The 11,849-nt window shown below is 44.7% G+C and overlaps 3 protein-coding genes across 3 annotated transcripts, besides 13 other annotated features; 1 reads left to right on the forward strand and 2 right to left on the reverse strand.

The window, feature by feature from the left end:
- Window positions 1-923: part of a dispersed repeat that runs on past the window's edge.
- Window positions 200-258: a tandem repeat.
- A 128-nt stretch (window positions 924-1,051) lies between the features above and the next one.
- Window positions 1,052-1,307: a dispersed repeat.
- Window positions 1,196-1,223: a tandem repeat.
- Window positions 1,308-2,762: 1,455 nt separating the features above from the next.
- Window positions 2,763-2,990, forward strand: EKO05_0005894 (uncharacterized protein; the record flags this gene model as incomplete). The annotated part of the gene is made up of 1 exon (XM_059636689.1): window positions 2,763-2,990. The coding sequence occupies one exon, from the start codon at window positions 2,763-2,765 to the stop codon at window positions 2,988-2,990; it is 228 nt and encodes a 75-aa protein (XP_059492672.1).
- A 1,161-nt stretch (window positions 2,991-4,151) lies between these two features.
- EKO05_0005895 (uncharacterized protein) lies at window positions 4,152-5,258 on the reverse strand (the record flags this gene model as incomplete). Its single annotated transcript, XM_038939901.1, has 2 exons — window positions 4,152-4,477; window positions 4,565-5,258. 2 exons carry the CDS (start codon window positions 5,256-5,258, stop codon window positions 4,152-4,154), a joined length of 1,020 nt encoding a protein of 339 aa, XP_038798911.1.
- Window positions 5,259-6,262: 1,004 nt separating this feature from the next.
- Window positions 6,263-6,367: a tandem repeat.
- A 217-nt stretch (window positions 6,368-6,584) lies between these two features.
- Window positions 6,585-8,529, reverse strand: EKO05_0005896 (NRAMP-like transporter smf-3; the record flags this gene model as incomplete). Its single annotated transcript, XM_038939615.1, has 4 exons — window positions 6,585-7,422; window positions 7,469-7,737; window positions 7,785-8,014; window positions 8,094-8,529. 4 exons carry the CDS (start codon window positions 8,527-8,529, stop codon window positions 6,585-6,587), a joined length of 1,773 nt encoding a protein of 590 aa, XP_038798912.1.
- Window positions 8,530-9,769: 1,240 nt separating this feature from the next.
- Window positions 9,770-9,910: a dispersed repeat.
- A 320-nt stretch (window positions 9,911-10,230) lies between these two features.
- Window positions 10,231-10,297: a dispersed repeat.
- Window positions 10,294-11,849: part of a mobile genetic element that runs on past the window's edge.
- Window positions 10,777-10,830: a tandem repeat.
- Window positions 11,291-11,327: a tandem repeat.
- Window positions 11,425-11,428: a direct repeat.
- Window positions 11,429-11,849: part of a mobile genetic element that runs on past the window's edge.
- Window positions 11,429-11,849: part of a long terminal repeat that runs on past the window's edge.

The following is an 11,849-nucleotide window of genomic DNA, read 5'->3' on the forward strand; positions in this document are numbered from 1 at the left end:
GGCAGCTACTTTGCACTAGTAGCTGTTTAAACTAGATAAAGAAATCTAAGAATAATCTGTTAGTACCCTAATAGATACTCTCTAGTTTTGCCTAGGCATGTGTCTAGCTGTAATTGCTGCTGTAGCAGAATTCTAGGTATGTAAGGAAGTCCTCTAGGCTCTACATGCCTTAGGTACCCCTAATCTTATAGAATAGTGCTATATTATATTATATAGATATACTAAGCTTAGACTATATAAAGGTATATATATTCTATAGCCTACTAATATAGGATACGTCTGCCTGTAGCTTATGTTCTATTATAACCTGCTACACCTTAAATAAGGATTTATCCCTAGTAAACGCCTTACCTATAGGAAGAGGCTTCCTATAGGCTATAGACGTCTGTATAGATGTATACAGGCCTAGAGCAGATACTAAAAACAGCAATTTATAAGGTAGGTTAGGAGCTAGGGTAGACGTTAAGGGGTACAGCGTTACTTCTAAGGAGGATAGTAGGACTGTAGACGTAGGTCTAGTATAGGTACTAGCTATTTATTCTAGGGACTTAATAAACGCATGTATATTAGAGGTATTATATTTAAGTAATACTATACGCTTATTAGTTGCACTTAAGGCTTACTATTAGCTAGTTATAAACTACAATATTTAGGCTATAAATTTCTAAAGGTTAAGGGGACAGATTTATCTAGGGAGTTATTCTAGGAACTAGCTAACATAGTACAGACGTAACTGCTAGCTATTCTTCTAGAAGAAACGATATAAATATTATAGACTAGCCTTAGGGTAGGATATAATAAGGGTTAATATAGTATTGTATCTTTTAAGGAGGTTACATGTTGCGTGTCCTTCTAATATGTCTGTAGGGCACGTAACCGCTCTATCTCGCTTAAGGCTTAGACAAGGTCTGAGTCCATAACAATGTACAACTTAAATAGAAAAAAACCTTCTATATTCTTCTTTTACTACAACCTTAGTAGTAAAGTTATTTATAGTACTTATAGTAACTATAGCTAAGTTTAATCTATATTAAATAATACAACGTTGTTAATATAGGGTATATTTCATAAGCAGAATAGTAGCAATCTAGTAAACTAATAGATTTAAAAGTAGAGTAGATAAAATAGTAGACCGCGAGCTATAAGAGGGTATAGAGAGAGACCTACTTATAGTAGTAAGGCCTGTACTCTCTATAAGTAAAAGTAAAGGTAAGTAAAGAAAGGTTCTACTAAGGTTAATGGAATCTACTAGTAGGTTGTGACACATACTAGTAGGTTACCATCTTACCTTAGCAGCCGTCCTAACAGTTAGAGCGTTTCTTTGCATAATAATTATAGTAGCTAATCTAGTAAACTATAATCAGCACAGCTTACAGCAATATAAACACAGTCGGTGCCTAAGCGAGCACATGAGCGTACACATAACTGAAGATGCTTTGCTGCTTTGAAGGCTGTTAAAAGCTGCAAACGAGATTCAGATGGAGGGGTGGCACAGCTGCAGCGGTTGGAAGCGTCCAAATACCGCACACTGCAGCAAATAGCCCGTAAACAGTACCTCGATATCTATTGAATCGGACAAGAGAACTCGTTTTCAACGTGTAAAGTGAGGAGGCATTTTCAGTATAGATCCTTTTCAGAATCTTTGTATGGAGAAGACATAACGGCAACAAGCATCCGCCGTCAACGTTGTCGCTAGACCTCTATCTCGCACAACCACAGGACGCAATCTCTAGAGCGGCCTCAAAAATTATCTGCACATCCATGAGCGCCTCAACTTACACAACTCTAAGGCCTCGTAGGCCTATGCTCTGTCGCCTCTAATGTCTCTCAGAGGATGCTTGACACCGACACCTTGAAGGACTGCATTGGCAGTAGAAAGGACGACATTGCACCTGGAAAGAGACGTCGCTTCATGCAAAGACCCTAGGGTCAGGGAGGCACTGTGCCGAACGACCCGAAGAAGGCCGCGCACGAAGCGACTTCTTGGACGGAGGGCAGGACCAAGCCTCTTGCCGAATGGTCGGGTCTTGTCGTTCTACTGGAGGTGCCATTATCAAAGGGGAAAGAGAAGGCCGCGGTTAAGGGAGAATGTTGTTTACCGTCAACGCAGCCCCGTGGTTGACGACGAGGAGGGTGGCGACGCAGCGTCTGTCTAAGTGTTCACGAGGCACACTTCTAAGAATCCCGTACCGACCGAGCGGGGAACATCATGGAAGGAGCAGTTGGAGAACAAGGTTAGGAAAAGTAGCGTGAAGTGGTGGCGTAGATGAGCGCTCCAAAAGCGCGTTTAGATACCAGCTTGTAAGAGCTCAAATGCTTGATCTAACTGCTGTACACTCATTCCACAGCTGCATGCAAACAACCTACACTCAGTACCAATTTCAGTTTATCATATGCCCGAAAAAGAGGTTGAGAGAGAACCATAAACAATGCGGCAATGTCGCGTTGTGCACAAACTCTTGAATTATTGGACAGAAAGTCTGCATATCGAGGGGCCGTGCAGAATGCGCGCGTTTACGGCACATCCGATGGCCGCTTGGCAGCCAGTAGCCCAGCGAAAATTCGAGATAATGAGTGGGGCCAGGCTGCCGCAGGCGACCAGCCTTTGGAGTTTATTTTGGATATAAATTATAAAATTCTATTTCCTTTCGCCTTCGGGCATATGGTCAATTTGAAACGATACAGAGAAGTATGTTAAATCTTGAATCATGGCCTACTTCCATGTCTGTTAAAGCACCGAGTTAACACGTCGCAGGATTAGCATGGCCCCTGCACTAAGGATGACACGCTCAGTGAGTTATCAGCTGAAAACATTGCTGTTGACCACAACTCACACCTCTGACAGATCAAAGAGAAGCTACCATTTTTTTAGCAAAATTATCGGCCAGCGTTCGATCTGTGGGTCGACCATTCATCTTGGTGTTGTTTTTTACGCTAAGGCAGCTACCGAGCCCTGCTGGGCACGGTCTTTGCATAGACAACAACGCTAGCGCAGGAAATTTTATGTACTTGAGTACAGATTCTTGTCGAACACCACGGCCGTTGTTGCCCAACTTGTTGAAGTGATGTAGGATGAGTGGCGATATCACGAATTGGCGGAAATCGTAGATATATCGGTAGCCAAGGTATGCAGCGCCTTCGCCCTCTTTCTCGCCCACATCTTCTTGACAAAGCTCTTTATATCCTCTCTGATGCCTTGTCGCGTGGGGGACCTTTGTGTGACTTCTTGCCGATTAGGCGAGCTTCTGATGGCTTCAATACTGAGCCATCGTCCACATCGTCGCTCTTAGACGACAGCTCAAGGTTCTCGAAGTCCCTGTCGACGTCCTCCTAGATGCGATTTTCGCCTAGCATCCTCCTCTTAGACTTGACATTCAGCGCCCCTTTTGCGAATAGATTGAAGCTTTTTTCCCATTGATTCGGACGGAAATTGAGTTGCCCCATAAGCAGCGCTAGCAAACAAGAACATTTGTAGCCACCGAACATCATTTTCTATGTGCATCCAGAGCTAGTTCTCGAGGTGTAGCATCTCGCAAAACACCACGACCACAACCCCGAAACGAGCAAAGAACAAGGTGGTATTTCCAACGATTTCCAAACATTGATAAAAATGTACAATTGATATGTTTCAGGCAACTTCCGCACTACACTGACTTTACAATTTCCCAGCAGAAAATCCTACGCTCGGTTATGAACACCACAATTTCTTTGCGTCTCACCTTCAATGCGCGCCTTCGACTTCTTGCACCGCACCCCCTTCTGCGTGTTCTGCGAGCACCGGATCCTGACATTGCTCCCGGCTATGCGCGCCTTCTTCGGTTCCTTTGAAGACTCGGGAGGACCCTTTGCGCCTCGTTTTCGAGGCCGACTACTACTCACCTCCACCATTGACTCAGTTGCTCGTGATGGTGAGCCGGGAGGTGTCGTTGTGCCGCTTGGATCGGCAGCTATTGCTATGGGAGGTGGGGATGGAGGAGGCATAGGAGTAGTTTGTACAGCCGCATCTACGACGCTTGGCACAGAAGTGTTGTGGGTAAGGGTGGTGGTGATCCGCCGAAGAAAGTAGCCACCTCAGTCGGCGACGCTAGCTCGTAAGGCGTTGTTTCGACCTGAACGATGCCACCAAACTGCAACGGCTCAGGCCTCCTCATTTACTGATATGCATCCACTTTCCAGGTATACTCTTGGTCAATGGCCTCTGGATCCCAGGTGACAGCAATGCGCATCCTATTTCGGTAGGGCATGCTTTCCTCAGCTGTCATGAATTGCCATTCCTCGCCCCGAGCAACATCCTCAGTCTGTTCATACAGCGGAAAGTACCGCTGCTCATTCTCGTCGAAGTAAGCAACGCCTGTCATGATGTCGCGAAGTTGGTCAAGAGACCACACACGGTTTGGAAAGCGCCAAGCAACGTCTTCAAGTGTGTAGCTGTTCAGTGTGTCATCCGTGACAGCGTAGATCTCGTCGGTGCCCGGACCTTCATGGGACATCAGAATGAATAGACCAGTCGTTACATCTGGCTGTGCGGAAGCGACGAGGAAGTCAGCGATAAATTGCTACGAACCGCTGTTGGACCAGTACCGCAGGAGCTCGGGGAACGGGATGGATGCCTTTTCCATCAGAAGATGGTGTGAGATGACGTGTGCGAACTCATCCTCACTCGGCACTGCATTGCGTTTGTATCTGCTCTCGACGGGATCATCAGCGCCGGCTGCCGTCTTTCCAGATGGCTGAGGCTTGAGGGTAGCGAAGCGCTCGATGCGGTAGACGAGCATTTGCACATTGCTTGCGTACGGGAAGGCGTGGCAGATATCCACGAGGGTGGTACTGTTCCTTTCGACTTCTTCCTCCGCGAAAAATGCTTCCATCTCAGCCCGTGTTGGCTGCACATCCTCAGGTTGCTCCACGGCATGGTCCCAGCAAACAAGATAGCGCTTGAAGATTTCGAGTATCAACCAGGAGTTGTCGTTTCGGAGCTTCGCCTTCTTGACCAGCTCGTCGCGTGTATATCCAAGGTAATGCTTTCTCGTCTCATCGTACATGATATGCAGATCTTTGCAAGCTCTTATCCACGAAGCGTTCAGATTGTCATTTGTTGTGTTACTCATGGCCTCCTTCACGAAAAGGGTGCGAAGATCGGGAGGCCTGGGGAAAAGATTCGGAGGGAAGACTGCTTCATTTGTGCCATTCTCAGCCCTGTGCATCTTGTCCTTCACTCTCGATCCTTCTGTTGCACGAGCTTTTCGGTGAGAGGCCATTCTGTGCCGCTGTATCGACCCACCAGCTCGAAGTATCTGTTAGTCATTCTGATGCTATCTACCGCTGCAGCATAAGGAGCGGTTTCCAGGCGGGCGTTGGGGAGATAGGGGACTATGAGGCTATCGAAAATCTCCGGTATATCTACGCCAGCGTAAGGGTACGTGGTTCAAGATGGGTGATTGTTGACCGGGAAAGGCACGGTGATATGAGTGCCTGGCGGAAGGGTGTCGTAAAACTCTGGCGCATCCAGAGGGTCGACCTCGAGACAGGGTTTTGCGAAAGACATGCTGAAGTATACGTGATCGTGCTGCTACAAAAAATCGTTGTACAGTGTGCGCAGTAACCGACGTCGTTGTATATACTGTAGGAGCTCAAGTTGCTGAAAGGTAAAGATACAAGCGTGCCTGCAAGCAACAATAGAATAATAGACATTGGAAGAACACCAAATCGTCCATACGTCATTAGAGGAGAACAATATGACGTGATTTTAGGTGAAAGGAACAAGAGTGCCTGTGCTTTGTCTTCAAACCATCGACTGCACACCAACGAAGATAATGGCTTGATATCGCGGAATTCTATCGCAAGTACTTTTGAGAAGCACGAAGCCTACTATCCAAATTATCCCAAGCCTTTTCAACGCATGCTGAGACTTTGTTTTGATGAGCACAATAGGTGCAGCTCTCGACCAACCCTGCCCAAGTTATATCGAAGAGCGATAGTAGTTCCGGAACTGTACTGCATCAAATGGCGAAAAGAAAAATTGCGAATCTTTTTACTGTTGTGCGCTAGTGGCATTCTCACTAGTCGTGTTTGTCTTGTGAGTTGTGAAGACGAACAGTATACCATAATGAGAAGAACACGCCAAACAAAATTTAATGGAGGCGTGCTCGTAAGAACGTAGTGATGAGGAGACAGAGTAGTACCATCAGTGAATACCATATCCATGTAACTAATGACTCCCTCCACGCCTACCTGCTCGGTAACAAAACCTGTTTGTAGACAATACTACTACTACTACTACTACTACTACTACTACTACTACTACTACTACTACTACTACTACTACTACTACTACTACTACTACTACTACTACTACTACTACTACTACCACTGTCGCTGCCTCTGCGTGCTGCTGTTGTTTACAACTGAGCCATCACACGCCGCTGCTACCGTGGAAGAGACGGGTGCTCGTCTCCTGATCGTAGCGTCGTCACTGATGCGGCAGTCCCTGCTTTGTAAAGAACGAGCGGCTGCTCATCACGGTCACGAACCGGACAGAGATGTTGAAGTTGTAAGGCGGAGTATTGGACTTTGGTCAACCCAGCTCAAGCAACGCCCATACCTGCAAATACCAACGCCGCGACATTCATGACGAAAATAACGCCCCAAATAACCACCGCGAATGCTGTTATTATCCAGTGGTTTCGCATCTGCACATACTCGCCTCCGTCAACATCTGCGCCTCTTCCAGTGCTAAGAGACACATCGTCGCCGGGCCGCACAGCGACTTTCATGTACTGCGCGCGACAAGTGAACCAGATCAGCGGTGCGCTGACAAAGGGCAGTATAACACTCAGTGCAAACTGACTGCCATTCAAGGCCTTGCTAAGTCCTTCTTGTCCAACAGCGCCAGCGATGATGATCGACGGCGTGATACTGATCGATCGTGTAATGAGACGGCGGATCCAAGGTTTGAGAGTCCAGTTCAGCTGACCTTCTGATACCATCTGACCGGCGATGGTGCATACTATTCCAGCCGAAGTGCCGGAGAGGAGAAGCGCAAGCGCAAACAGAGTACCCGCAACTGGAGCAATCGACCGAGAAAGTAGACTGTGGATAGAAAACAGATCCGCATCTGTTGCTTCAGACTGACCGTAAAGCGAGGCGCCAGCAACGATGAGAATTGCTGAGTTGACAAAGAGGGCGAAGGTGAAGAGCGATATGGCAAGTTCTGCAATGCTGTATGACATGCAGTGTTTGATGGCGGCGAGAGAAGGTTTGTACTTCAGTTCATCGACCAAAGATTCGACGTCTGCGTCGTGAAACGAGGTGGAGTTATGCTCATCATCGTATTCGCGCAAGCGTGGTTGAACGATACCACTGCCAAGGTAAAGGCTGTGCGGCATGACTGTTGCGCCCAGAATACCACAGGCTTGGTACAACCTGCGTATGGTAAGTTGTTATCTTCCAGAAGGTGTGCAGTACTTACGCCTGAGATTTGACCAGCGTCGAAGAGGGAACGTATCCATGGAAAACCTGTCCAACGGAGGCATGGATTTTGCTAAGCTCAAAACAGAAACACACCACAACGCCTAGCACAAGCAACGCTACAAAAAACTCAAACCCGCGCAGGGCACGCATCGTGCCAGATTGGGAGTAAAAAATAAGGATGATAAGGACGTCCACGATAGATATGGCGCACCCGGCGACTAAAGGGACCTTTATCAGGATGTTCAAAGCAATCGCGGTACCAATGACCTATTTATTGTCAGCTTGGCCCATGGTCCAGAGATACCATGACTTACCTCGGCGATGTCAGTCGCGATAATCGCTGACTCTGCGAAGAAGTAGAGTATGTAGTTCAGCCACGGCGGCAGATGAGCCTTACAGTTTTCTGCAAGATTCATGCCGGTGACAGAACCCAGCTTGATACAAAGGGACTGGAGAAAGATGGCGAAAATGTTGGACATCAACACGATGAAAAGCAGCTTGAACTCGAACGAAGCACCGGCCGCGACATCAGTAGCGTAGTTACCTTGATCGAATTAGCGTAATCAACAAAGACAGAGACAGCCACGAGGGTAGTGCACGATTTTGGATCAGGGTAAACTCACCAGGATCAATATACGCTACAGCTACCATGAAGCCAGGCCCCACAAACTTCAGATACTTGCGGACAACTTCAATGGCACCACCGAAGATGCCTCCACGACGCCTTGACTGAGCAACATCCCGATCCACAGTGAAGATAGCAGACGGCCTGATGGCTGCTTCGGCGGTACCGGCATTCGACTTTCTCGTTGCATCGCTCCTTCTGCGCAGGCCACCGAATGCCTTGAGTTGCAAGCCTCCATCTTCGTCAGTCGCTCGTCGTTGATCTATTGTCATATCGGCATCCGCGTTGTGGCAATCTATCCGATGATCATCCCTCGCTCTTGTATTCGCCAAATATCCCAGATCCGCTCTTGTCGTTGCATCTGCATTGAGTGCATTTGGGTTCTGATTGTAACCCTCCGGAAATTCCGGATCTGTGCGCGAAGGACAGTTCATCGCAAACGGTAGACGAGCACACGACAGACACCGTTCGATCGACCCTCGACAACACGTTTTAGTAAGCAACTGAGGTTCGAGCGGGAGAGTGGGCAGTGTGGTGGAAGGTTGCGAGACGTCAGAAGATGTCGATCGAAGAATTGTTGTGGGGAAATAACGCGCTGAATGACGAGGCTAGGGGATCGTGCCTTCCGATTACGGGTTCATTGAGGGCTGGACTCTGCGCTTCGCGGCTTCGCCCGATGCGGCTACGATCGCAGCATCACAGTTTGTGAGAACATCATTGCTGGATGAACTTATCTTAACAGCGCACCTGCGGTCAACTATACTGTCGCTTAGCCGCCGTGAAGGGGTATCGGAGTACTGTGATGGTGGTGAGAGTCATTGTGGGGCGAGGCCAAGCTCATCAAGCCACAACCGCGGAAAGCTTGTTCCGCATTTGCAGCCCTGCCAGCCTGCGTTTCCCTCAACCACAATTACAACAACCTTGACCCTCCACCACGTCTAAACAATCTCAACCATCCACCAACCGCCAGTCCAACATGCCTTAACACAAAAAAAGTGAATTACACGAGTGCACCATCCTCAAGCGAGCTAAAGCACTCAGACCCATCCCTCACACACGGCTATATACACATCTCAGATGCCAAAGCTTCCACATACGAACACAGGACGTTGGAGACAAGGTCTCCTGCCTCGACCGTTGTCTGTCGTGGCACTGTCTAGAGAAGATCGTTATGCGCAATTCTGTTTTTAGTAATTACACCTTTAAAGAAGCTAACGTAATATAGAGCTATCTGCTCTCCCTCTTTATTATAGGGACACTAAGCTAGTTATAAGACTCTTGTCTGCAGGCTTTATAACACGCTAATTGCAAGTATCTCTACTAAGGGCCTGTCTACTTTACACAATTTATCTAATTCTTAGATCTAATAATTAGATTAATAAGATAATTTTAGGGGTGTCTTATAAAACTAGGTAGAGGTGTCTACTTATATTATTCAATTCCTAGTAGAGTTATATTTTAGCTGCAGATACTAATAAAGAGTTATATTAACCTATATTAATAACTATATAAGGTAGAGATGGTTTAATAATTATAAAATAAGACTGTAAAGCTAAAATTAGGTTAGAGAGGTACCTAAAATTATATAGGTTGTCCTATTATTATTGCACATAACAGCTGTAGTGAAAATTGCAGAGTTTCTAAGGGTAGTGTTAGGCTCTCAGCCTTACTCTTAGCCTTAGGCATGTCACATGTGGATGCGTCCACCTCCGACCTGTAATAGCAAATAAGTACTGTTCTGGCCGCTGTCTCACTATTAAAGTGAGCATTGTTACCTTTTTGGCATGCTTAGCACAGTAGGCAGAGCTGTAGCCTTAATATTATGCTTACTTAAATAGCAGCAGCCTGTAGCATAGCGTAGGTTTAAATTATGCTAGCAGACCTAGTCTACCTGCAGATGGTTGACCCCGCATAGGTCTAGTCTTAGCCAAGCTAGCTTATCTGTAAGCTGAGGCACAGTCCTATATAGGCTAGTGCTGTTACTGCTAGAAGGTCTAGTACTTAGGATACCTAAGAGAGAGATCTCTCTAAGCAGCTATAGGCGTGCGTTAGATCCTAGCACTACAGATGCCTGCCTGTTAGGCCCAGGTTAGGCCCTTATTAAGAAGGGGAGATATTGTTAGGCTCTTAGCCTTACTCTTAGCCTTAGATATGTGGATGCGTCCACCTATAACCTGTAATAGCAAATAAGTAATGTTCTAGTGTTAGATAATATGCTTAATGTGCAAAGATAATAATAAAGGTAATTAATTAATAATTATCTGTCTTAATGGCTGATTTTATGTGTGTGTGCCGCTAGCCCCTAAGTTAACTAAGGTTAACCCTAACCCCCTAACTTGGTTCAGCAAGGTCAGTTATCTAACACACCCCCTTAGCTTTAAGGCCCTATTAAAGCTAGACACAATTAGCTCTTATTATACCTCTAGGTTAGTAAGCTTTTAGTTAAGTAATTTTATCTAAGTATTAGCTATCTTTCTTTGTTTAGTATGTTTCTCTAGCCCTAGCTATCTTAGAAAGGTTAACTACTTACTTGCAGGTAGAGCCTTTATAAGTCTATTAGCTAACATCTTAGTAGATAGGATATAGATTACTGTTATAGTACCTTTGTTTATCTCTTGTTACAGCTAGTAGTTGTAAATGTCTACATATTATAGTTTAGTTTAGAGTTTTAAGACTTCTATATTAATTAATTAGATAGTCTAGGTATTATTATATTAAATAGTAATTGTTAATTATAAGAGGTGTATACTAAGTTCTAACAACAGTTGTAAGATAAAGATAGCTTCCTTAGCTACCTGTGCTAGGGTAAGTAGCTCTACTTTAGTTGTTAATATAGTAACTATGTCTTATTTATTAGCTCTCTAGGTAATAAGTCCTCTGTATAGTTTAATAGTATATCCTTAGAAGCTCTTCCTATTAAGAGTATTATTAGTAAATAATATATTACTAGTAACTACTAGGTACCTATTACCTCTAAAGGTAAGGGATAGGTCTTATGTTCCTTATAGGTATAATAGTACTTAATCTACTACATTATAATGCTGCTGTCTAGGGTTAGTTAGAAACTGTGCCAGCCTAGATGTAGCAAAGGCAATGTTAGGCCTAGTAGTAACTGCAGTAAAGAGGAAAGATCTAATCTTTCTCTAGTATTTGTTAATTTCTAATACCACAGCTTCCCCTTTATTTATTAGAAGCTTAATATTTAATATTAGTGTGTTATTTTATATATTTATCTTATCTACTAGGGAACTAATTTTGTTAATGTAGAACGCCTATAAGAAAAGGATCCTTAGGTTATCTTAATCTTAGGTTATTTCCACTCCTAGGAACTATTGCAGATTATTTCCTCCTATATTAGAGTATTTGTTAGTAATATTGCTAAGGGCCTTATCTGCCTTCTATTTTCTAGTTAGGTAATAAGCTATAATAATATTGTCTACATAGAAGAAGATAGTAACTCTATTCTTAAGTAGGCAGTAGGGTTTATAGGGAACAACTATAAATCTATAGCTTGTTAGAGTAGATATAAATTCCTTCTACTAGAGGAGTAGAGAGATTCTTAGTCTATATAGTGCCTTATATAGCTATAGGACTATGCCTAGTTTCTAATACCTATATAGCATCCTTATATAGACCTTTCTGTTAATTAATATATAAATAAAAGTATTTATAATATTAAACTACTTAAGTTCTAGGTTATGTGCTGCTAGAATTGCTATAAGCATTCTAAAGGACATGCTAGCTAGTGTTACTG

This window comes from Ascochyta rabiei, chromosome 9, assembly GCF_004011695.2.
Source record: "Ascochyta rabiei chromosome 9, complete sequence".
NCBI lineage: Eukaryota > Fungi > Ascomycota > Dothideomycetes > Pleosporales > Didymellaceae > Ascochyta > Ascochyta rabiei.